Here is a 25,433-nt window from a genome sequence, read left to right as displayed (position 1 = left end):
TTGCTCCTTGCTTTTCACTGATGCTCTAAGAAAGGCTACAGGGCTGTGTTGAAAAGAAGAAATCTTTGTGTTTGAAGATAAATGGTTTGCTGTCTCTGTCTGTTTTAGGAGGGAGATGTCTGGCCCAATTCTTCGGTTGAAATTAATGTGATCTTCAAACCCCGAGAGGCCAGAGTCTATGAACAAACGGTCTACTGCGACATCTCAGGTACAGGTCCTTTCTCCTGCTCCCCGCAGCGCAGGCGAGGCGCAAAGCGACCCAGCCCGCTGGGTTCTTGGGTTATTCTTCAGGAGGGTCGATGGTCAGCAGGGCAGTGCTGGCACATGCCCACTGTCCCTGCGGTGTCCAGGGGGTCTCCAGGCCAGGGCTCGGCGTGTGGGGCTCTGGATTGCTGATCCCAGAACAATCAAAGCAGTGAAAGGATCATTTTTCGAGCCGTGGGTTTGCCAGCGCTCGCTCTGCTGTGAGGTGTCTTTAAAGGCTAAAGAGCTACACAGCAGAAGAGCTTTAGTGAACGAGCGCTGAGCCCCTGTAGACCATTGACCTCCAAGATGAGTCTTTATTACGTGGGTGCATCATCAGAGTCCTGAGGCAGCAGGAGCTCAGCTCCAGATGTGCTCGCGGACCCTGGACCACCTCTTGCTGCCCAGACGCTGCCAGAGCTTGGGTGGCTGGGCTCTGTGCAAGGACCATCTTGGCCAGCACCCGCAGCTCTCCCTGCACGGTGGGAGTTGTCACCTTGTGGCTCCGAGTCCGTGGTGCCTCTGGGTAGCATTGTACAGGGCTTGCTGCACTCAGCAGGGCGAACACCCACCCTGGGAACCGGAGGCCAAGCAGGCTGCTAGACAGGCTTTCTGCTCGTCCTGTCCTACGGAAGCGCTGTCAGGTCTCTTTCTGGGAGCAGCTCTCCTTGACCCACCCGAGTTACACCATCTTTGCCCTTACCGAGGCGATGGCTTTGCTGTGCTGGCATGGGGCAGGGGATGCTTGCAGCAAGCTGCGTGGTTTGGGTTACCTTGTCCTTGCTCTGCGTCTCTGCCTGGTGCTGCTGGAGGTGTTTTTCGAGAGCGGGAGATGGCTGTCAGGCTTCCATCCAGGGACCAGGATGGTTTTGCTCCATCTAAGAGGAAAAGGTGTGAGGCTTGAGGTCCTCCAGCAGCCGGGCTCCCATTCTGGAGGGTGCTGCAATCACCAGCCCAGCTGCTCTCTTGCTTTCCTTACTGCTCCAAGCTGACGGATGCAGATGGCGTGAACCAGCTTTGTATTTATACAGTAATTGCACAGGGTTTACTCTGCAAATGCCACCTACAGTAATTACCCAGGGCTTGTGTTAACAAACTGTCTTCCTGTCTGTATGGACGGCGTATGTTCATCTCCAGTTCTGTTTTGTGAGCTTTGCGCCTTCACTGAACGGGTTTCAAAGCTCATCGAAGCGCATGGGAAGAAATTCAGAGATGGCGTTGTAAACTCGGCATCACTTTTTCAGGGTGCAAACTGATTGCTAAAATAGAAAGCAGCCCGGAGGGGTGGTTAAAAATTAGAAGCTGGCCAAAGGATGTATCTCCTGAGGGAAGAGAAGGGTCCTGTATCTTCTCCTGGAGCATCTTGAGCTGGTCCCTGCCAGCCTGGAGTTGGGGATTAGCACTGAGGCGGCCTGGAAAATCCAGGATAACAGTGGGAATGACCGTACTGCAATGGAAATCTCCCCCCAGGCCGTGAGACCAGGCTGCCCCTGCGCATCAAAGCAGAAGGCATCGGGCCTCGGCTCCGCTTCGGCTTTGAGCAGCTGGACATCGGGATGGTGTTAGTGGGATTGGCCCACAGCTACGAGGTGAGCAGGAGGGGCTGGGGGGGCGGATCCCGATGGCTCCGGGGGCAGCAGGCAGGCCCGGGGACCTGCGGGACGTCTGGCAACGCGGGCAGCTGGGAGCAAGGGAATATTTGAGGTAATAGTGAAATCTGGGGGAGGGTGTGTGACAGAATCTGGATACTTTTGGGGTCTGAAAGCTGCGGATGTGGCTCCTGAAGCCCTGAACACCCTGCCTTTTGGCAACCTCCTTTTGAGAGCAGCTGGGAGGTTACATAAAAAATAATTACAAAAAATAGTAACAAAAAACCCTGCTTGACAGAATCACAGAATCCCAGCATGGTAGGGGTTGGCCATCCAGCCCCCCGGCCTGGAGCAGTCCCTAGCAAAGAAGCTGGGAGCGCTTCCGCTTGCCGACCAGTCTCTCGCCACACTTGAGAGCTGGTGCATCCCCGGCTCTATAAGAGCAAAGCATTTCTGGAAATGAAGCGAAGGAATTCTCTGCGTATTTGCCTCTCCACAATGGTGTCGAGTTTTCTGCAAAAAAAATGAGGTAGAGCAGCTGGAAGAGGTAGACAATGAGGCGATACGTCGTGCCAGACACTTTCAAAAGCTCGGCTGTGGCAGGGAAGGACACGTGAAGGTGTTTTCTTACTGAAATATTGTGCTCTCTTTGCATTTTGAATGCTGATACTTTATTGATTCCATCTGTATCAATTGATGATTTTGATTACTTCAGAAAATGCAGATAAGCAGATGGTGCTGGTAGTGCTGTCCTAAGCAGCTAGACGGGAGGTAAACCTCAGCGCAGCGTAGGATCCCGAAGTGCAGTTTGTAACCAAAGTGCAGAACAGAGGAGAGGGGAGAGGAGTTTTCAAGTTACTGTTGTGCAGTTTGAATACGTGAGTATTCTCAGCAGCGGCTACAAAATTAAAGAAGAAGGGACGCCTCTCTGCTGCCGTCTCAGGTTTCCTGACAGGTTTTGCAGGGCCAAAAATGAAGGCAAAGCAATCCAAAGCAGATAGGTAATTCCGTGGAAATGGCAGGATTTCACCCTGCAGCAACGAGAAACTTCAGAGCTTTGCCTGGAGTAGGTCTGCGGGCGGCTGACAGCGTGCTGGGGCTCACGGGCAGGCGCGGGCATTGCTCGGCCGACGTAAGAGCTGAGTGTCCACAGATGCTGCGGGACTGCGTCGCCTGTTCAAGGCAGTCGATCGCTCGAGTGTTCGGCAAAGTACAGCTTGGTTCGAAGTTTACATTTTAGAGTAATAACGGTAAAATCTTAGGTGGTGGCTGTGAATATTTATGAAAGATAAACTCTTTAGAATAGGTAGAGCCCCTGTGCACCATACTCACCCTTTCCTGACATTTCTGGTTGAGCAAAGACGAAGAAACTATCAGATTGAAGAGAAAAATAGAATCAACCTGCAGTATATACCATAGCAGGGTTGGGGAGTGCTTCTGAAGCTGGTTGTAGTGCTGGCCTGAGGTGTCTTCTGCTGCGCGCAATGAACTTGTTGGCTGCAGTGGAAGCTGACGGTGTTCTGCCCTCGACAGGATCGGGCTCCCGCGGAGCAGAAGCGGTAGTTGAGGATTCACTGGTAATGCTGCAGCCTCCCAGCTTTGCTCTTGGGGATGGGTGTGAATCCACCCAGTGATGCTGAGCAGGTCCTCTGCACTGCAAGTCCAAGGGGACTGCTCTGTGTCAGTGGAATAAACCCAGAGTGACTCTGTTTACGCGAAGTTATCGCTGCTTTGCGTGACAAAACCCAAAGGCAGAACTTGCCCTGTTGTATTTTCTTTGGCTTCTGCCAAGCAGCAGCACACAGCATGTTCTGCCTTTTGTAGATGTTCATAGTTTAGTTAGAAAACAAATGAGTCTTCTGTAAGCGAGGGAGATTCCTGACGCGTTTCCATTTTGCTTTCTTGCTGCTGCAGGCGATCCTGTTTAACAAAGGAGCCATCGATGCTCGCTTCAGCTTGGTCCCTCCAGCGACAGCTCTGGGCTCCTGCTTCACGTTCCTCCCCCAGGAGGGCAGCATTGTGCCAGACGGGCTCCACGTCATCCGGATCTCCTTCAGTTCCACCACCCTGGGGCCGTTCACGGAAGAATTCCGGTTCAGTGTGGATGGATCCCCTGAGCCGGCGACCTTGACCATCAGGTGAGGAGGGTTATAGGAGCTGGGTGGACACATCTGTGATCACCTCCCACCAGCCTCGTCTGGTGGTGGAGTGGAGAAAAAAGGTGTTGTCTGAGGTCTTAGCGTGAGGATGCTACGATCAGAGTGGAGACTGAGAGCCAGGGCTTTTGAACCTTGACTCCAGTTTGAACCCTGTGATTGCAGCAGCAAATGAAGAAGTTTGAAGAATTGTGTGCAAGGGGGGATGACCAGTTTGAGGCTCCCCTGGGTTAATGCAACAAAATCCTGCACGCATAACGATCGCGTGGATCAAGATCCTCTGAGAGACATGTTCATGTACTCCAGGGAAACAGCAGTTCCGGCTCAGAAATACCAAAGCAGGGAACCTGCAGCTGGGAAAGGGAGTACAATGGGTCTGCTTTTGTGTGGAGACCTCCACATCATGACGTTACAGAAGGGGAAACTGAGGCACGGAGCCAGCACTTGTTCAGGGTCCTTCATCGGGTCAGCAGCAACGTGGGGGGCAGACCCTTGGCCCAGTGCCCGCCATGGTGCCCTCAGACACATCAGCACCTACCAGGCGCAGACCACTTTGCTTGGGCTGTCTGCATGGACACCGTGCTGAGCACGAGGGTGATGGGTTGGTTTGAAACCCGTCATGGTTCTGAGTCCAGCTTTTGTCCACTGGAGCGGTGAGGAAAAGCTGAACGCTTTGCGCTTCTCTTTACCCGAGCCAATGCCTCCTCTGCCTGTCTCTGTCCTCACAGGGGCTGCGTCATCGGACACACCTGCCACTTTAATGTGCCTGCCCTCCACTTCGGCGACGTCTCCTTCGGTGAGTGTGCCCCGGGGTTGGACCGCGAGGCGAGAGGTCTGTGTCTCGCCCGAAACGGAGCAATTGCGTTCCTCCGTAGAGCCTTTGAGGTGTTCAAACCAGGGCTGCCGGCTGCTTAGCCACTGTTGGGCCATCACGAGATCAAATAGGACCAAAGGAATAGAAAGTCGGTGTTTTCTGGTGTCCGTCGTTCTCTTCAGCCCCAGCCTCCCAGTCCTTGGCAGCAGAATGACTGGACGTCCTTGTCCCAGCAGGGCCCGGGGGTGGGACTGCAGGAGAAAGGGGTTTAAGCCACCTACTAGCCTGTAGCTTCTCTGGGGAAATGTTCCTCTTGATAGGCAAGGACACCATTTAACCGCTTGACCTTTAGCGTGAGGTGTTAATTAGCGCTGTGAGGGCACCTCGCTATCATGTACCAGGCAATATGACAGAGCAGTAGCTCTGCATCGGGCACTGATGTCCTCGGAGACGTGGGCTCCTGCTCCTTCCCCGCCGAAAGCCCAGCCCTGCTGCCAGAGCCGGTGGTGAGCATCCAGAGCGTCTCCCTGGAGATGCAGAATCTGGCTCTCCATCTGTCTCACCAAAGGCTTTTTACAGGGATGATCTAAAGTTTAAATGTGAAATCAGTAGTGGATTGATTGAAGGGCCATCATCATTCTACGCCCAGGATGCCTCTGTGTTCTCCTGCTGTTGGTGGACTTTGCAAGAGAACTCCTTGCCTTCCCTGAGCCGCTTCCTCCCCTCCCTCCGTCACCGCTCTGCCGCTGCTTCATTTCCTTGTGAATAAATAAAACAACGCGGGACGCGCTGGGCAGAAGTAGGGTGATGTGATGGGAGATTCATCGCGCTGAATCCGATTTCATCAATCAGGCCCTCTCAGCTGAAGGCAGCTGTTGTGTTTTTGCTGCTGGGAGCCGTGCTGCTGACTGCTGCCTGTGTCTGGAGACTGCAGTCTCCTCTGGGATTGGGAAGTCGGTGTTTGTGCGTTTCTGTGCCCCTGCTGCCTCCCTGCCGGGGCCGTTGCTGGAGGTGGGCAGTGCTCGCTGTCGATGGGCACGGATGAGCTCTCTGCTGTGCCCACAGCTGGTGTTCCTCCCCGTCTGTGTGCGGATACCAGTCAGTAGGCAGCCCATGGGAGATGTGTCCTTCCCGCAGAGCTGGCCAGCCGAGCCAGATGTCCGCTCCAGCACAGGCTGTGGGCTGGTGTCCTGTTCCTAGAGGAACTGCATTGCAGTGCTCTGCATCGTGCTGGAATTCCTAGTTTCATCCAGCCTTGCTGCTACTGTAGCTGCTCCTTGCTGACAATACGCTGCTTTCATATATTGAAAACAGTGAGAGTGTTCACGGGGTGAATGGGGAATTTTATGGGTTGAATTTTCAGAACAAATGGTCTGTCGGGGTGCGCACTCGTAAGTCAGAAAGAATTGGTGCTGGTTTTGGGGCAGGGGAGAGGGCTCCTCAGGCAGAGAGAGAGAAACTTGTGGTGTTCAGCATGGCTGAGAGTGGGCGTTGCCAAGGAAGCAGTCTCTGTGATCAGCAGAAAAGGGAACTGAATTGCTGATGAATTCCTTGCTTAGCTTCTCAATTAGCGGTAATTCAGATTGAAAAGAGCTAAACTCCAAGCACAGTTTATCAGAACGGGATATCACACCGGGAATCACGGGATGATCGGTGCGTAAATCCACATTTGTGTCGTTGTCCTAGGCTTTCCTCGCACCTTGTCCTGTCGCCTCACGAACACCTCCCTGGTGCCCATGACTGTCAACCTGCGCATTCCCGGGGACGGCCAGGGCGAGCCCAGCGTTACCAGTTTCGATCAGGTGTCGGACAACACTTGCCCGTCCTGGAGAAAGGGACTTCAAGGTGACGTCAAGCCAACCGAGTTCACCGTCACGCCCTGCAAAGGGACCATCCGTTCCCAGGGAAGCCTGGATATCGAGGTAGGGGAAGAGTCCGGCCCTAGGGACTGCAGCAGGTGGAGCTGAAGCTTGGCCGAGGTACGGGAGGGCTTTAGCATCGCTAGCTTTGGGCGTAACGCCAGTAAGATACGTGCACTGGTGTTAGGCTCTTGTCGGCTGGGTTACTCTGGGGCTTTTCTGAAGGAGCGCTGTTTTGTTTCCAAAATCATGAGCTGAAGGTCTTGTCCAGAAGCCATTCGTGTGTTTTTGAGAGCTGCTTAGAGTGGTTTCTTTGATTTGAAGTGGGCAGAGGAAGGATAAGGACAGAAGGTGGCTGTTAAAAAGAGAGATGTCATTGTATAACGCAGTTTGCTTTTCTTCCCGGCCTTATTTCTCCTCTCCTGTTGAGCAGGAGGAGCTGTGTTCACTGCGGGGATCTCCAGTGGGGCTGAAGAAGCTCTGGCAGCCATGAACTGTGCAGCAGCTGCTCAGCCACGTTTTGCCTCAGCTTCCCATTGTAAAGCTGAGCTTGCTCTGTAGAAGTCGACGGATTCCCTCTGGGTTTATGCTATTGTAGTCAAGAATAAAAATTACCCTCTTGATTTTAATAGAGTAGTGAGTACAGCGTTAGTTTGAGCCTTCATTTAGCTTACGTAGGCCCCGCTAACCGCCAGGCGTATTTAACGAAGCAGATATTGTCAGAAGACTTTTGTTACTCCCAGAGACTGCGCTCTTTACACGGCCCAGCGGAAGAACTGGAGCAAAATGCTCTCTTTCCTTGCTGTGGAAGGAGAACCGGAGGACAGCACGCGTGGACGATGGGTTTTGGGAGCACTGAGGTGTTTGTTGCTCTTCTCTTCCCACCAGGTCACCCTGTGTTCCAACACGGTGAAGAGTTACGAGCTGGCGCTGGTGGTGGACGTGGAGGGTGTTGGCAAGGAGGTGTTGGCCCTGCTCCTCACAGCCAGGTATCAGCGCTTTCCATGCAGCTCGCCCTCTCTCCTCGTGCATCCAGCACCAGCGCGCTGCCTTGCAACACGCTTGGCTGGCTCTGGCTCCAAATGAGAAGCGTTAATGAGCTGGTTCTGCCCAGCCAGAGATGAGAAGAGCAGTGCTTTGAGAGCAGCCCATGTTGAGAAGCACCTGTGCTCAAGGGACAGGCATGGCCCTGAGCCTTCTTCTAAAGGGAACAGTAATTATATGCATTATTGGCCTGTTTTTTGGTGCTTGAGGTGTAAGAGATTTCCAAAGGGCCATCTCTCCTTCCTTTCCTGCAAGTGGTGGACTTGGTCTAGGGGAAGATGTCCCTGCTCATGGCAGGGGGGCTGGAAACAGGTGACCTTTAAGGTCACTTCCAACCCAGACCATTCTGTGATTCTGTGATTTGTGCTGTGTTGCAGCCAAAATGGAAAATTGGTTTGGGACACAGCAAGCAGCCTGCTGAGAGCTGGTGTCTGGTTCAGTGAACAAAGGAATAAAAAGAAGCTAAAGGCAATTTACTGCTGTGGGGGTGTTAAATGTCTGTTGGACAGTGACTAATGTGTGGTATCTCTAATTCCCTTTCGGTCATCTCTCCGCCTAGATGCGTAGTTCCTCCGCTGCGAGTCCCCAACCCCGTTGTGACGTTTGGGCGGTGCTTTCTGAAGTTCCCGTGTCGGCGGATGCTGACCCTTGTGAACGACAGCGATCTTCCAGGCTGCTACGGGCTTCTTCCGCAGGTTTGGCATCGCATCCTCTCCTGCCGTCAGATGTTATCGAGGGTTTTGGCTAAGGCCGTGCTGGTTTGTATTCAGGCAGGTTCGTCTTCTCACCTGGAGGTTTGCTGAGAAGAGGAACCTGCCTGAATATGAAGTTTAGGGAGCAGTTTATCCTGTGGTCTTTGGGGTGCTTTCACGCAGCAGAATTCATGGGGTCGTGGAAAGCTGCTGGAAGGAGGCTGCCAGCACAGGAGTGGGTGTCTGTGCATGCAGCGGCTTTTGGACCCTGTGAGGATGCTAAGCCCATACAAGTCTTGCACCTTGTTTTGTGCCTTTCTGCTTTCTCCTAGGGATTTTTGAAAATGTATAAATTGCTGTTGTGGTAGATGTCAAGGAGTTTAGAGTTTCCTCAGAGGTGACTCTGAAGCTGGGTTTGATTCTGTCCCTCGCAGGAGCAGACGGAGGGTGCTGCCGTGCGGTACTCCAGCCCCAAGCCGTGTGGGATCATCCAGCCTCACAGCTCAGTGCAGGTCCCGGTGACACTGGAAGCCCAGGTGACGGGAGAGCAGGACACCATCGCTCGTGTGGCGGTGCTGGGGAGCGAAGGGTCCCCACTGGTGAGTCCTCGGGGGTGTGGGCCTTTGTGCGACTCTGCTTGGTGGGCTGCGGGCAGACAGGGTTGCGAACTCCAGGGATCCTTCCTGGGAAAAGGAGCTTGTAATAGCTGAGCCATGTGGACAAGGAGGGGAGGGATTGATGGCATGAGCAACAGCTGACATCTGGAAGAGGAAGGGTGGTATCTGCTTAGGCAGGTGATAATGGAAGAGTCTGATACAGTGCTTAATTAGGGATGTGTGAGACAGGATAACGAGCCCAGTCTGCAGCCCAGCACCATCCCTGGTACTCTGCTGTGTTATTTGCTGAGCAGCAGCTGCTGCTTGGTTGGGACTTTTGTTCTGGAGCACACAGGGGCATCCCTCAATGCCGCTAAAGCAAGCGCTGTGTGAGAAACCGTGCTGAAAGCCAGACCCATGGCGTCTGCGAAATGCCCATCGCATCTCTTTGCCAAAAGCCCCAGCCAGAGAGACACGAGTCTCCGCGCTGCTTGCATCTGGAGCACAGGGACTTTATTTCTGCCAAGCTTGGAAATGGATGAGGCAAAGCTTTCCTGGGCTAAAACCTCCTAAAAGGGGTTGTTTGCGTTCAGGCATGCACAACAGCAGCACTGACAGCAGAATGTGGGCAGGAGCACATTGTACGTAGTGTCCTGGCTTCAGCTAGCTGAAATCTAGAACAAATTTAGTTAGGTAAACTTGAGTTTAAAACGATAATGACTTTTGAAGCAGCTGTTGTGAAGTGTCTGATCCTCTCTCTGAGCATGGCAGAGGATGCCCGAGGGTTGCTGGGAACCTGAAGCTTTCTGTTATGGAAAGGAAGGCCGGCATTTTGAAAGTGGTCAAAAGGGGTTTAAACTTTCAATAGAAGGAATGGAAACGGTGCTTCAGCTCCTTATTTCTGAGCTAGCAGCCTTGGTACGTGATTTTTGGCTCGCTCTTGCACGGCATCCCGTCAAGAGATGAGCATTTGTGGCTGCCGCTCCTTGTGCCTGGGTTGGACCGGTGGTTGTGACAGCTGTCAATGCCGCTTCCTTCAGCCGGGCATCAGGAAAGGTTTGACATCGTGGGGGCTGCTTTCTTTTGTGGTTCAGTCATACTCCTTGCCCCGCAGTGAATCGTCCAGCAGCCTGTCAGCGTTGGGAGTTGTGTGCGTTCAGATCCTGCTGAAGGGTTGGGGTGTTTAGGAGTGGTGAAATCCAGGCAGGCTGGATAAATTCTCGTTGTTTGCAGTGATGCGAGAAGGTGGTTGAGCAAAGGGATCCGCGTTCCCCCTCCAATAGTCTGCGCAGTTCTGCAAGGACGGGACTTTTGGGTCTCAGACTGTCAAAAGAAAAAAATACCGCTGGGGTGGTGTAACTGATAATTAACGCCTGTTATTCGTAAAGTACCAGGGATAGACATAAGCCCAAATCAGAGGCAACTAACGTACGTGATGTCGGCTCTGAAGAGCTGGCTTTGCCGCCGACTGGTGCTGCGTTTCTCAGGCGCAGCTCCGGGGATGCGCAGGGAGTTCCTCTGCAGGCGTGGCTGTGCAGCAGCAGAAGTCGGGGCGGGTGGTCTGGGGCAAGATGGAGCAGGAACAGGAGCGGGAGCAGGCGCGGGGGGAGGAAGGAGAGCTCACGGTGGGGAGGAGGGGTGAAAAGGCAAGGGTGGGAGGCTGGGTTTCTTTATCCCCTGAAAACGGGAGCTTGTGGCTGGCGGATGGGATCGCTCGAGATCCCCACGCTTGCTCCAGGCCTTCCGTTTTGGTCTTACAACACTGAAAACTTGGAACAGCTCTGAGTATCCCCCAGTCTAGGATTACCCTTAGAGCTGTCTAATCTTTTTAAACTTTCCTTGTTTTTTCTTTTTGATCTTTCCTGCCTGCTTCCTGGAGCAGAAAATGCACTTAGTGAGCATTGGAGAAGGACCAGTTGTCCACGTGCATCCGAGTAAGATAAATTTCGGCAGCATCCAAGTTCTACAAGATGCTTCCCGAACTCTCCACCTCTCCAATCAGAGTGTCATCCCTGCATCCTTCCGGGCAGAGATGGTAAGTGTCTGTGGGGCTGTTTTCCAACAGAAATGACTGGTCCGTAGCGGCCTGTGGCTTGATTTGTATATGCAGCATTTCCATTTTTCTGTCTGAGAGAGAAAGCAGAATATTCCATCACGGCGCAGCTTTCTACAATGACATGACTGGCTGTGTAGACGAAGGGAGAGCCGTGGATGTTGTCTACCTTGACTTCAGCAAGGCTTTCGACACTGTCTCCCATGATATCCTCCTAGGGAAGCTGAGGAAGTGTGGGCTGGATGAGTGGTCGGTGAAGTGGATAGAGAACTGGCTGAATGGCAGAACTCAGAGGGCTGTCATCAGCGGCGCTGAGTCTAGTTGGAGGCTGGTAACTAGTGGTGTCCCCCAGGGGTCAGTACTGGGCCCAGTCTTGTTTAACTTCATCAACGACCTGAATGAAGAGTTAGAATGTACCCTCAGCAAGTTTGCTGATGACACCAAACTGGGAGGTGTGGTAGATACACCAGAAGGCTGTGCTGCCATTCAGCGTGACCTGGATAGGCTGGAAAGCTGGGCAGAGAGGAACCTGATGAGGTTCAACAAAGCCAAATGCAGGGTCCTGCACCTGGGGAGGAACAACCTCATGCACCAGTACAGGCTTGGGGTGGACCTGCTGGAGAGCAGCTCTGCGGAGAGGGACCTGGGCGTCCTGGTGGACGACAGGTTGACCATGAGCCAGCAGTGTGCCCTGGCTGCCAAGAAAGCCAATGGGATCCTGGGGTGCATCAAGAAGAGTGTGGCCAGCAGGACGAGGGAGGTTCTCCTTCCCCTCTACACTGCCCTAGTGAGGCCTCATCTGGAGTACTCTGTCCAGTTGTGGGCTCCCCAGTTCAAGAAAGATGAAGAGCTACTGGAGAGAGTCCAGTGGAGGGCTACGAGGATGATGAGGGGACTGGAACATCTCCCCTACGAGGAGAGGTTGAGGGAACTGGGCTTGTTCAGCCTGAAGAAGAGAAGGCTGCAAGGGGACCTTATAAATGCTTACAAATATCTGAAGGGTGGGTGTCAGGAGGATGGGGCCAAGCTCTTTTCAGTGGTGCCCAGTGACAGGACAAGGGGCAATGGGCACAAACTGAGGCACAGGAAGTTCCGTCTGAACATGAGGAAGAACTTCTTCCCTCTGAGGGTGACGGAGCACTGGAACAGGCTGCCCAGGGAGGTTGTGGAGTCTCCTTCTCTGGAGATATTCAAGACCCGCCTGGACAAGGTCCTGTGCAGCTTGCTGTAGGTGACCCTGCTTCGGCAGGAGGGTTGGACTAGATGACCCACAGAGGTCCCTTCCAACCCCTACTATTCTGTGATTCTGTGAAAAGGAGCCTGGCCCTGGGGGCAGTTTTAGGTGGGGGACCCCTCAGTAAAACAGGGAATGTGCATAGATGTTTGAGCAGAAGTGAGTCTGGATCAGTTTGACAGGTTCTCCCTTCATTTTGTGGAAGGTATTTAGCTCCGAGTTTCACACCTCCTGGGGGCCAGACCGCCTGTCTTCCTCTGGCCTTGAGCCTTCATGCAAACCCGGCTGCCGTTGTCGGGAAGCCTGGGGAGATAGAGTAGCTTCCCTTGGCGCGCTCCAAAGGAGAGACTGGAGGGGGAATCATAGAATCATAGAAAGTTTTGGGTTGGAAGGGACCTTTAGAGGTCATCTAGTCCAACCCCCCCGCAGCGAACAGAGACACCACTAACTAGATCAGGTTGCTCAGAGCCCTGTCCAACCTGGTCTTGAATGTTTCCAGGCATGGGGCCTCCACTGCCTCTCTGGGCAACCTGTTCCAGTGTTTCACCACCCTCATTGTAAAGAATTTCTTCCTTATATCCAGCCTAAACCTACCATGTTTTAGTTTAAAACCATTACCCCTCGTCCTGTCACTGTTGTCTCTACTAAAAAGATTGTCCCCATCTTTCCTATAGGCTCTCTTTCAGTACTGAAAGGCTGCAATCAGGTCTCCCCGCAGCCTTCTCTTCTCCAGGCTGAACAAGCCCAACTCTCTCAGCCTGTCCTCATAGGAGAGGTGCTCCAGCCCTCAGATCATTTTTGTAGCCCTCCTTTGGACCTGCTCCAACAGTTGCATGTCCTTCTTGTGCTGAGGGCTCCAGAGCTGAACGCAGTACTCCAGGTGAGGTCTCACCAGAGCAGAGTAGAGGGGCAGAATCACCTCTTTCGACCTGCTGGCTACGCTAATGGCCTTCTGCTGAGGAAGAGCAGCCCTTGGGTTGGGCAAAGCTGGGTTAATGAAGTGAGTTTGTTCAAGGAGGGTAAAATACGGGTTGTATGAGCTCCGGCATAGTGGCTGCTTCCAGATGCCCTAGCTTAGATTTCGGGGAACTAAGCCTTTATGCTTTATACCGTCACGTCTTTCGTCCTGCCTTTTCCTGCACCCCACAGGAGACCAGGGCCCCTGGCTCCCATCCAAAGTTCGTGTTTGGCTTCTCTTACAGGCTGGCAAACGCTCGCGCTGGACAATTGAACCCAGCAGAGGCGTGATCCCCCCCGAGAGCGAAGTGTCTGTGACTGTCATAGCCAACTTGGATGACAACAAGAAATTCAAGGACGAGGTGACCGTGTTCATCGAGAACAGCCATTCCTACGTGGTCCCCGTCCGGGCTGTTGGCATCGGCACCACGACTGTTACCGACAGACCCTTTGCTCCGGAGCTCAACCTGGGAACCCGCTTCAGGTAGGGTATTTCTCAGCTGCCCCTTCTCCTCGCTGAACCCACGGGAGGAGTTTTGCCGCAGTCCTTCAGGCTAGTTCTGCTTCAGTGCTCAGGGTCCTGGCTCTGTTTCACTGAAGCCACAGGGATTGCTTTAGAAACATTTTTATGGCCGTCTGAAAGTCGTTAGATACCCTCAAAAGCCACCAAAATGGAAAGCAGTTGCTACATTGTCACTGAAATGTCTTTTGCTATAATGCCTTGATTTCCTCCCTCTCTGAAATCAAGAGTTGGAGGAAAACAGCAGGTCCCAGAAGCCCCCGGCTGGACAATGCGACATTACAAGTATAAACCGATTTCCCTTTGCAATAATGCTGCTTCCTTTTCCATTCACTATGGAGCATCATCTCCCAGCAGTGGAAAACCTCGGCGGTAACTTGTTAGCAGCAGCTCGACTAAAGGAATGGTGCTGTTTGATTTCCCCTCTGCCTGCGAGGAGCAGCAGAATTGGTCTTTGCCCTGTGTCATCCATCCCTCAGTTGGCTCGTCTTCCCCGGCTGCCCTGCCGAGCTGCTCTTGATGAGATGTGGTCGCTCTTTCCTCGTTTCTCCTGCCTGCTTTTGTCGCCATCTCCTCTCTCAAGGCCGCAGCAGCTTCCCGAGGCACGGGCGAGTGAGGGTGGCTGTGGGACCGGCTCTGAAAGGGAGAGGAGGAGAAGCCCGCTGAGGTTGGGCGGGAGAAACGGAGGGTGTTAATGGGAAGAGCTTAGCTCGAAGGAGGGGATTCACTGATCCTGAGGTGTGTGTCTGAAACCAGCCACGTCCTTACAACCAGGAGAACAAGAAGCCTTTAAAGGGCTGTTTGCCTTGTGTTGGAGACCTCTTGGGACAAGAATAGTCTGCTCGAGGTACCTGTTCCTTTTGCTGGCTGCAAAGAGGGTCCACAGCACTCCGATACCTAAATTTTGGGGTAGAAAGAGCAGATGAATCCTACCTTACGCCTTTAGGATAGGTTTGGGGGGGGTTTAAATCTGCCCCCCCAAGCCATCCACCTAGGCAGGGACGCTGGAGCGAGGTGGATGCTTGTCCAGCATGTCCTGTGCTCTGTGCAGCCACAAACTGGCTGCCCAGCGCAGGGGCCAACGTCAGCATGGTTGGTGTCACGGTCCTCGGCCCACCTTGGCGTGCGGGCCGGCGGGGGCCCGGGTGACGTCTCAGAGGAGTTGGGCTTTCTCAGGGACACAAATTCTGCCTCTGCCCAAAGCTTCTCCACGCTTTTCTCTGTTGCTGTCCACAACATCAACCGTTTCAGACTGAACTCTGTGCACATCATTTTTTAGCAGTCGGTTTCAAAGACTGGTTTGTTCTACGCTGTCACTTCTGTGTTTGTGTTTAGCTGCTTATGGCAGACGTGTGTTTTGTGAGCCACATCTTCTGTACTCTTCAGAAAGACAAGAATGTTCCAGGAACAATTCATTTCCTGGCCACGCTCAGATTTATAGAGGGTAAAATAATTGCTCCAGAGTAGCCTGCAGTGAGTGTTTCTTTACATGAAGGAATCAATTTCCCTTGAATAATCGTTTGGTTTTCTATCTGGCTGTGGTTATTCATCTCCGTCGCTGCCTTCCATCAGTGGCTAGACCTGGTCTTGCTGCCGTGTTTGTATCAGGGAAGCTTCTGTTGAGCCCACATTCTGGCAGTGCGTCTGTCTCGCTGGCACAGAACCCAGCGGCCCTGTTCAGGCAAAGGGCGATGCGTTGGGGCGATGAGAGTTGGCAGCTCCCCGAGGGCTGGGTGCCAAGGGCAGTAATGTGGATGCCAGGGCAGGGGCCGAACCGGCGAGGCAGGTGGTGCCCAGATGGCCAGCTGAGTCTCTGTACCCCGCAGCTCCCGAATGGCATCTTCAGAGGGAGCCAGCTGAGGCAGCAGCTCCCAAGGAGGGGTGAAACGGCAGGGAACCTGTTCCTCCGTCCCCTGGCAGCCAGGACAGGCCAGCTGGACATCCGATGCAGCGAGGCCTGCAGGAAACGCCTCGGGAAAACTCTCGGAGCATTGAGCAGCAAAGGCTGGCGATGCTCTGTCCACGACGGCGGAGATGATGTTCCTCATGAAGCTTCTCTTTGCTGTGTGTAAAACAGACCAGCTGCTGGATGGTGATAACCTTAGTGGCAACCAAGGTCTGGCTCTGCTGAAGCGTTGAGCTAGGTCAGCCTTTTCAGAGGTGGCTTTGTTGCTGAGCGTGCAGTCGGGCGCCTCCTTCGGGGTGTTGAAGCTGGATGACCACTGGGAAGTAACAGCTCCCGTGACACTTTCCATCTCTGCTTCTCTTCTAGCCTGCATCCCTGCCATTACTGCTTCAGGATAACGAACAAAGGACGACGCACGCATCTGCTCTATTGGACAACGGAAGGTTTTGCCCCGTTTCGCCAACGTGATCGTCTCCCTGCCATCAGTAACAGCAAGGGCAAAGATTCCTCCCAGAGCCCCAAACCCGCCTGCCCCGTGTTTCAGCTTCGGCCACCAAGGATGGAGCTGATGCCCGGCAAGACGATGGAGATGGTGCTGGAAGGCTTCTCGAGCACTCCCCAGGTGAGGTCCCCCACGAGGGCTGAGCCTTTCCCATCCGATCACCTCCGGCGGGACTTCTTCCGCAGCCCCTTGACATTTGCCTGACAAAATGAGCCGGTGCTTTCAAGACACTGTTTGAACGCCACAAGTTACCATGGCAGCACCAGTTGCTCTCCTTGCTGGCCACCATCAGTTGCTGAGGCTTTTTCATGTTGCCATAGCTACCATAAACCCAACTTGCTGCTACCAAAATAGGGGCTGAAGGAAATATTGCTACTTCAGGGGCAAAGACCAGTTTACGAGGTGTCATGTGCTGAGGCAGAAAGGAAGGGCGGAGAACATAAGTTCCCCTCTACTCTGCCCCAGTGAGGCCCCATCTGCAGTGCTGCGTGCAGTTCTGGGCTCGCCAGTACAAGAAAGGTGAGGAGCTACTGGAGAGAGTCCAGCGGAGGGCTACGAGGATGAGGAGGGGACTGGAGCATCTCTCCTGCGAGGAGAGGCTGAGGAAGCTGGGCTTGTTCAGCCTGGAGAAGAGAAGGCTGCGAGGGGACCTTAGAAATGCCCATAAATATCTGCAGGGTGGGGGTCAGGTGTTTCTTTGAAAACGGGCTCTCGGAGGGCACAGTACCTCCTAGGATGAGTGACCCCCTCTTTACCTGAGGGCAGGCTTTTGCCCAGGGATCCTTTCCACTAAGCTTCCAAGGACAGGTTTGCTGGCATTGATCACCCGTTTCCCCTGGTATAGTTGGGTTTTTTTAATCAGTTCCTACAGCTTTCTGTAAACTGTATGCTTAGCAGTGGGGCACATCGAAACATGAATCGTTTGGGGCAGTAATTCTTATAACCGTAGACAGCAGATGACTCACGAGTGCCTTTTTGTGGGTGATGGGGTGTAGCGGTGCGGACATTTGAGTGCACGATAAGCAGGGTGCAGCGCGATCAGGAAAGGGGGCTGTTGGGGAGACCAGTGACCACAACTTGATGGCAGTAATAGCTGCTGGTGGTTGATGGCCAAGATCCCACGGCACAGCTTTGGCCCAGGTTATCAAAATCCTTTGCATCCGCGGTCGGGCGGCTGGCAAACACAGCGTGTTTTCTGGACACCCTGCTAGCACGTGCTGGGTGCCGAGAGATTCTTGCACGCAGGTGGTGACGGAGCGGCTGCTGTGCCACGCCATGGTGGGGAGCGAGGCGAGGAAGATACAGATAATGCAAGTGGATGTCACCTGCGAGTTCGTCGATCCCCTGCTGCAAATGTCCTCCAGAGAAATCACCTTCCGGGTGGAGAAGGTAAGTCTCTGGAGTGCATCGTGGCATGGAAATGGCCTCAAGCTGCATCAGGGGAGGTTTAGATTGGAGATGAGGAAAAATTGCTTTACTGAAGGAGTTGTGAAGCCTTGGAACAGGCTGCCCGGGGCAGTGGAGGAGTCCCCATCCCTGGAGGGGTTCAGAAAACATGTGGCTGTGGCACTTTGGGACATGGTTTAGCAGGCGTGGGGGGGTTGGGCTTGATGATCTTAGAGGTCTTTTCCGATCTTAATGATTCTGTGATTTAATAGTGTGGCTGAGGATTGGAAGCCCATGGAGATTGTTGTAGTTTGTAAACATGAAAAGCATCTGATGTATTTAGAGAAAAACCTTCTAGAAGGGTAGAAACTGATAAAAATGGTAAATAGAGATGTATGCACTTTTGGGGTGAATAACTGCAAATGCATCAGAAGGGGAAGGAGGTCCATGGCTACTTCAGGTGGCTTTTTTTCCTTGTCTCCTGTTTCTGTAGCAACCCAGTGATGTCCTGACTTTTCAATACAAGCCTCTCTCTTTAAAAAACGTCTCCTTACTGCCAGTCAGCGTTGCCCTGGCTTTGGAGCAACCCTTCGTAATCTGTGATGCAGCCCGGCAGCCCCTCTCTGCAGATGTTCAGGTGAGCAGCCGGGGACCTTCCTTCTGGTGGGGTTTGAAGGAGGAGGAGTGTGGTGGTACACTTGTGTTGGGAGATCCTCCAGCAGAGAAGTTTATTCTTTCGAGTTAGCAGTAGACTGGCCTGAACTAAATCAGATTCAGAATGAGCTGCTGAAGGAAAGGCAATATCATCTGAATTGGGGAAGTGCATCCTGGCTGGAGGCCGTGAGGAGAGGGCGGCAGGCAGCTAGGTCTGGGCAAGCCAGGTAGCAAAGGTGTCTGTTGGAAGCCATCGCAGCTCTCCAGCAGCCGTCCTCGGACAACCTCTAGAGCAGCTTGTCCTCTTCAAGCCCCGCTCTCAGGAAGGCGGAGGACGCTCCTCCCGCCTGTGCCTGGCACCTGCCCCGTTCTTGGTGGAAGGTGTTGGACATGGACACTGCTAAACTGGTGGTGTTGTAGGTACGGCTGCCAGCTGCGTGCCGGTGACGACCTCCTGGAAGGTGAGGCTGCAGTGCTGTGTCGCTTGTGCTGTGAGGGTCAAGCAGTTCCTCTAGAGTCAGGGCAAAAGGTCCCAGCATGCCAGAGTGCTGTTTTGGTGGAGTATTTAGCAAAAGGCTTTTGTGAGTCCAGAACTCAGGAGAACAATGTTTATTTCCCTCTGTATTGATGCGGAGCACAGAGACACGAGCCTGAGATAGTCTCAGACAAGAGTGTTGTGGTGCTCACATGCTGTAAAGAAAATGAAGGATGAACCAAGAGGCCTATGCTGGGGTCACACTTTGAACATTTACACGTTTCATACTGTCGGACCTTGGGACTTCATCACACTGGTGATTAATACTCTTCATCTGCTTGCAGCCCGTGAAGCTGGAGGTGGGGGCGGAACTTCATCTCTCCATCAGATTTAACCCTGCTTATGAAGAGGATTTGAGTAGCCGGGTAGCAGAGAAGACTCTGAAGATACGGTTTCTCGAGCATCCCCGTGAGGAGCAGGTCACCATTCGGGGAGAAGTCTACTTCCCGAATCTCCGTTTCGAGACCATGGCCCTGGACTTTGGCTGCATCCTGAATGACACTGAAGATGTGTACCACATCAAGATGACCAACTGCAGCCCCCTTCCCGTCCGGTACCAGTGGTCGTTCCTGACAGGCAGCCAGATTCGGTATGTGCACCGTTGTCCTCTCCTTGGAGCTCTTCTCCTTCCTCGTGTCCTGTTTGTGCTTTAGAAAGACCAAGGCTGTTTGCCTGCGGTCTGACAAATTGCTTTCAGCTTTCGCTTGCGGAAATAACGCCTGCCAGCCGTGGTCGGGCTGGACGCTCAGGGAATAGGTGATCTGCAGCGGTTTGATGCTGGGGAGGAAACAGAGTTCTCCAGCCAAGCTGGGGCTATAAGATGCTACGAACGCATTTTGCATAGCCCATAACCTGGAGTCCTGCTTTATTTCTGGAGCTACAAACCCGTGCGGAGGTACTGGGAGAAGCAGATAGATAAGATGACCTCTTTTCCTTCCCTGCCAACCCTGTTTGTTGTCATTTTGTCCTGAGAACCCACACAGGCACTGCCACCAGAGCAAAGAGCTGCTGTCCCAGTCTCTTGCTGCTGCTTTGCTGTGGCCCCTGTCCTGGTTCCCCTGGCAAGGGAAGCTGGTGTGGCTGGCTGCTTCCCCAGACCTTCGTGGCCTGAGGCAAGCACCTTGGTGAAGTGAGGCTTCATCACAGCACGTCGCGTTCACGAACCAGCTGTTTGGTGTTTGACAGCGAAACGGCAGGTTCTGCTGCGGCTTTAGGTACGGCTGTAGGTGTTGGTGGGAGCACTGGTCTGAGCATCCCCGGGTGGCAGGGCCGTCCTGCGCTGCTCTGTGGTGTCTGAGCCCAAGAGCAGTCTCACAGTTGTGCTGGAGCACCTCTGTGAACACATTGCTAGCAGTTCCTCCCACTGTGGCCTCTGTGCATAGCACAGAAGTGCAGTCTGGGCAGTGTTAATTACAGTAGCAATGGTTTTTCCATAATGCCCTAGGAAACCGAGCAAAGTTAACCATTGTGCATCGAAGTGCGGCTATTACCAATAACAGAGATCATCACTAAAGAGTTTTGTTTAGGGAGCTGGGATCTGGCTCAGAGGAGACGACCTGTTGGGAACTGGAAGTTAGCTATGGCTATGGGGAGAGCTTGGAGGAGAAGCCCTCTCGCAGCTGGGTCTTAGCAGGTAACAAGAAGTCTTTAGCGTGGCCCTTCTCGCTGCACGGCACCTTCGGGAACAGACCCTAAAGTGCAGAGGAAAGTATGCAAAAGCAGGTGGAGGGAGGTGGGCAGGGAAAGGGCACAGGGCTGTAAGCTCTGCTTGGAGGCCCCTGTCCACTCCTGGTAAATTAGATGAGGGTTTAATGACAAGCTAAAGGGAAAATCTGATTTTGATGATAGAACAATGCATCTGTTTTATACTAACGGAGAAACAAGCGCATGGCAGCGAAGCCTGTGTGGAATTGATTTCCTCTGGGGCCACTTGTTGGCTGGTTGCCTGTTTCTCTTTACTCTTCTTTTTTGAGAACCGATTCAGGGTTTTGGAAATGTTGACCACTGAATCAGTTTTCAGCTTTTAATTACCCTGTCTCCACCTGACCTGGTTTTGCTTGGACCTGAGCCTGCAGGTGCTGGTTCCTCTGGTGGCTGCTGAGCCACCCAGCTCTGCTGAGCCCGTTGCAGTGGAGGGTGCCGAGCACCTGGCTCGATAGCAGCCTCTGCTCCCAAGGGTTTGGCGTAGCCCCTTTGCTGGCTCGTTAGCGCTTGTGGACATTAGGACAGCTGCCTTTTCTGCTCTGCATGTTAATTAAGCAGTAATGTACTCTCTCTGGGTCCCTCGGCAGAGGTCATGTGATCCTTGGTGGTAGAGCTGGAAATGAAGACAGTCTCCAAGCTATTAACACCTCAAATTGCTCATTAAGAGCCCAGCAGAAGGGCAGCCTGTCAGATATTATTTCTGGTCCACATTAAGCACTGTTGGTATTCTAAATGATCAGATCAAACTAACTCATTCTGACATGGAGGGAACCGAACATCAGGTCTGATGAAGGTGAGCTTGATAGAATGTCACCATCCGTACATCTAACCTTGCTGGAGCCCATCAGCAGAGACTCCCAGCACCAGTCAGGCACACACATTTCTTTTGGCCAGGGGAGAAAAATGTTGTTTCTGCTGCTGGAGCTGTTGCTTTGCGACTGTGGAATACCTGCGGCGCAGCAGGGAGCTGAATCTTCTCCTCGACATTTGCAGTATATTGATGAAAAATGAGGGAAACTTCCTTCCCAGGAGCTCGCACCACCAGTGCCCTCCCAGGGGCCGCATCCTGCCCAGGAGCTGCTCATGCAGGCTTCTCTACCTCCCACTGCGGGTCCGTGATCAGAGTTCTGTTATTTTCCAGGTTCAGCCCTCCAGCACCGAAATTCTTCACCAAACCCCAAGCGCCGAAGGAGGAGGGAGCCCAGTCGGAGCGCTCGGCGTCTGCAGAGGGCAGCTCCAGCGACGGGGGTGCGGAGGAGCCAGCCGAAGCCCTGGGAGCGGCGGGGGATCCTGCCCGAGAGCCAGCAGATGACTCCTTGGAGGCACAGGTAGATTTTTCTTGTGGACCTGCTGCTTGCGTTGCCTCCCCCAGCTTGCCAGGGAAAAGCCGTGCTGGTGCCGAGCGCCCGTTTTGCTGCTGTGCTGTCACGTGCCCCGAGAGCGGGCTGGACACGGGGCTTCTGGGGAGGGAGAAGTGGGAGAGTTTTGCTTGGAGAAGCCCACTCAGGTCCTCCTGACCTATGTTGAGTGGGGGACTTTTTTCCCTTGTTCCTTTACAATGTAAAATGAGGCTTTTATCTGCATGTGATGCGAAGGCTTTCAGTTTCCTGTGTCGAGCCGTGCCAAGCACTGAGCTTCACATCCCACCTTCTCAGCCCCAGCTAGAGCCACCCATTGCCACGTCTCTGCCTTCACCGAGACCCCGTACTGCAGTGACAGCCACAGAGCTGTCTTGTATAAAACAAGACTTTGCCAAGCTGCGGTCTCTTCCTCCTCGCTATTCTGTGGTGCCCAGCGGCAGGACAAGGGGCAACGGGCACAAACTGAAGCCTAGGAGGTTCCAGCTGAACATGAGGAAGAACTTCTTCACTCTGAGGGTGACGGAGCCCTGGCCCAGGCTGGCCAGGGAGGCTGTGGAGTCTCCTTCTCTGGAGATATTCAAGACCCGCCTGGACACAGTCCTGTGCAGCCCCTGCTGTAGGTGATCCTGCTTCGGCAGGGGGTTGGATTGGGTGACCCACAGAGGGCCCTTCCAACCCCGAACATTCTGTGATTCTGTGAAGATTGTTCCCATGGTTCCTCCACTGGAAAGCATAACGTATGCAGGATGAGATTAGAATGATTTTGCCTGTGTTTGAGGAAGAGGTCCCTCCAGCTACGTCTGCCCCTTGCTCCAAGCCATGGCTGCTCTTCTGCGTCCATTTTGCTGCCTGACATCTTGATGTCTCCTCCCCTCCCTGCAGATTTTCGACATCCTGCCGCTGTTCGGTGTGCTGCAGCCGGGCGAGAGCCAGCGGGTCGCCTTCACCTTCTTCGGCCACGCCAACATCGTCGCCCACGTCACGGCGCTGTGCCGGGTAGAGGGAGGCCCGACCTACGAGATCGCGCTGAGCGGGGAGGCTTCGCTCATCCACTACCTCCTAGACGTCACGGAGATCGACTGCGGGCTCCAGGTACCGCACGCTTCTCTTGGCAGAGGTCCTTGTCTTGAAACCAGCACCGACGGGTTGCTGCCCACCTAGGTCTGGGGCTCTCTCCCCTTCCCAGCTACTTTGTTAGCTCTGTGTCTTGGAAGTACAAACTTTGAGTCAAACGTCCTGCATCCAAGGTGGTTTTTAATGGCCATCTCCACCCCCTCCAGAGCGGGGAATTCCTCCTCTGCAAGGTACCTAAGGCTGCCTCCTGGGGCAGGCAGGGTCCCAGCGGTGATCTCCAGAGGGAAGTGCCCCGGGACAGCCATCCTCTGATCTGCAGCTAACGCCTGAGGTCTGAGGAGATGCTCTCTTGTAACGCTCTTGATTAATCCACAAAATAAACCAGGGAGGAAGTCACCTTGGGCTTCCAGTCGCTGTAGCTGGAAAGAATGTCCCAGCGTAATCCCCACTTTTTATTTTTGGTTAAAGACCCCACAGATGCTTCCAGCTGTTGGCACAGATGTGTGGCACCGTCTCCCTTTTGCTGTCCGTGCAAGCTCTGCAAATCCTTGTGTGCAGGTGCCTTTTCTGCAATGTCTTGATGCCACCTCCTCTGTTTCAGCCAGCTGTGAAGTGACACCTTGAAACACGGAGGGCTTGTATCCGCTTTGGTTTCTTTAGAGCTGGTCTTGATGTGGTTGGTATTTCCCCTCTGCATGCTGCCAGAAGTATCTGTCCCTGTGTGGGGCTGAGAGGTACCCTGGGGGTTCCCAAGCCAAGTGCCCGGAGCTCCTTTGCCCTGCTTCTCTCCTGCCTTGTGTTCATTTGCTCTCATCCCAACGAAAGCGGGAGGACGTTCCTGGCCTCAGAGCTGAGTCTTCAACTCCCCACTCCTCTGTCCTCCCTTCAGCTGTTTAACGAAGTCACCGAAGCAGAGGTCACCCTGCAGAACAGCGGCAAGATGGGATTCACCTACGTGGTGCTCGACGCCAGCGCGGCCGCTGCCGACGGCCCTCTGCCCGGCGTGCCCCTGGTCGTGCCCAGCACGGTGAGTACGGAGGTAGCACAAGGGATTAACCCTGGCCCGGTGTCCAGCTGCCTGAGAGAGTGTTATGGGGGAAAAGCAGAAGAAAACAGAAGAAAAAAACCCTAAAAGCAGCTGGGGGAGACAGGGCCGTAAGCAATTGCTGCTGGGGGGCAGAGAAGGCGAAGCAGGCGCGTGAAGCAGCTCCATGATCGAACGGGATTCGCAACTTGTCCCTGGCCGTCACAAACCCTGCCTGCCCCTTGCCAGCACTGCCCAGGGGAGACTTGAATCCTGTTTTGCTTGGGCACGAAGCTCCTTTGCCAGGAGTTGTAACAGCCCCCGCCCCGGTCCCTTGCCCCTCCAGCTTTGCAGCAGCGCTGTGGGGCAGCGAGGGGGCCGGGGAGGAGCAGGGCTGGCACAGCAAGGAGCGGGGTTGGCAGCATCCCACCATCCCAGCTTCCCAGCCCTGCGTGGACGCCTTCGAGCTGAAGCAGCCTTCCGATCTTTGTCCCTGTTCGCAGTGGGAAGGGGAAGCCAAATGGCTTTCAGGTTTCTTCATGCCCGTCTCCTCCAAGGGCTGAGGCGCTGATGCCCTCTCCCTGCGAGCTTCTGAAGACGCAGCTCGGCTTGGCCCCACGCAGAGGCTGCTGCGATGGCGTCTTCGGCGCTGGCAGCTTGGCCTGCGTTTGCAGAGCTGTGTGTGTGCAGGTGGCCGTGAGCCTGGGTGGGCTCCTCCAGCCTGGGTGTGACTGCACGGGCCGGAGGTGTTTGGGTAGGGTCAGGCCCTTTGACAGCAGCCTGGGAGCCACTGCTGTGCTGGGGCAGCAGCTGCTGGCCCTGCGGAGAGCGCGGGCACTCCACGCAGCTTCTGCAGCGGCTGGTGACAGAGCTTTTCTTTATTCCGGCTGGCTCTTGCTAGCAGAGGGTGAGCACCGTTAGCAGAAGAGCTTGCTCGTGCTGAGCAAAGGAGGGTCTGTGCTGTGGGACCGCACGTGTGATGAGGACATACCGCATCCCGGCGTAGCAGACTCGAGGTTTTGGATGCGAGAAAGCTAGAAAGTGATGTTGTCTGACGTTTTCTGATAGGGGAGAACCTGTCTGTTCTTCTCGGCACGTCTATCGTGTGAGCCGTCCTTCCAGCAAACCCTCTCTGATGCGTTCCCTCCCTGTTCTGCCGTGCTGTGCAGGGTTACATTGGACCTGGCAAGGAGCAAGTGCTGAAAGTCTGCTACCTGCCAGGAGTGCCTGGAGTCTTCTGCAGGACTTTCCGGCTCCAAGTGGGTCATCTAGAGCCAGCAGAAATCTCCCTGAAGGGAGAGGGCAGCTTTCCCAGGATCTGCTTGGACCTGCCTAGGAACATCAAAGGTGAGCAGTGCCAGTCTGCTCCCCAGGAACGTCTTCTGGTTTCTCCCCCATGCCGTATGCCCACGGGGCAGCTCACAGCCACCTCCACCAAGCCTAGAGGTTTCAGGGCTGTTGGACCAACACTCAGCCCTCTGGTTGCTTCCTGAGTCTCTAGCAGACGAGCCCATGTGGGCTTTGTCCCAG

At 54.1% G+C, this 25,433-nt stretch overlaps 1 protein-coding gene across 3 annotated transcripts in view; it reads left to right on the top strand.

Annotated features, from left to right (window-relative positions):
• The window catches only part of LOC142362885 (hydrocephalus-inducing protein homolog), a 61,032-nt gene that overhangs the window by 27,594 nt on the left and 8,005 nt on the right, over positions 1-25,433 (top strand). For 2 of the 3 annotated variants that reach the window (XM_075433941.1, XM_075433942.1), the window contains exons 10-27: positions 109-208; positions 1,714-1,832; positions 3,747-3,970; positions 4,717-4,784; positions 6,489-6,724; positions 7,550-7,650; positions 8,265-8,400; positions 8,832-8,996; positions 10,876-11,028; positions 13,483-13,721; positions 16,030-16,285; positions 17,411-17,554; positions 18,045-18,188; positions 19,025-19,329; positions 21,586-21,772; positions 22,688-22,897; positions 23,769-23,906; positions 25,073-25,250. In XM_075433941.1, the coding sequence (XP_075290056.1) occupies positions 109-208; positions 1,714-1,832; positions 3,747-3,970; positions 4,717-4,784; positions 6,489-6,724; positions 7,550-7,650; positions 8,265-8,400; positions 8,832-8,996; positions 10,876-11,028; positions 13,483-13,721; positions 16,030-16,285; positions 17,411-17,554; positions 18,045-18,188; positions 19,025-19,329; positions 21,586-21,772; positions 22,688-22,897; positions 23,769-23,906; positions 25,073-25,250 (3,103 nt within the window). Of the gene's footprint in view, positions 1-108; positions 209-1,713; positions 1,833-3,746; positions 3,971-4,716; positions 4,785-6,488; positions 6,725-7,549; positions 7,651-8,264; positions 8,401-8,831; positions 8,997-10,875; positions 11,029-13,482; positions 13,726-16,029; positions 16,286-17,410; positions 17,555-18,044; positions 18,189-19,024; positions 19,330-21,585; positions 21,773-22,687; positions 22,898-23,768; positions 23,907-25,072; positions 25,251-25,433 lie in introns of those variants that run through there. The other variant, XM_075433943.1, reaches the window with a different exon arrangement.

This window comes from Opisthocomus hoazin, chromosome 12, assembly GCF_030867145.1.
Source record: "Opisthocomus hoazin isolate bOpiHoa1 chromosome 12, bOpiHoa1.hap1, whole genome shotgun sequence".
Taxonomy (NCBI): domain Eukaryota; kingdom Metazoa; phylum Chordata; class Aves; order Opisthocomiformes; family Opisthocomidae; genus Opisthocomus; species Opisthocomus hoazin.
This window is presented reverse-complemented; position numbering and strand designations above follow the sequence as displayed.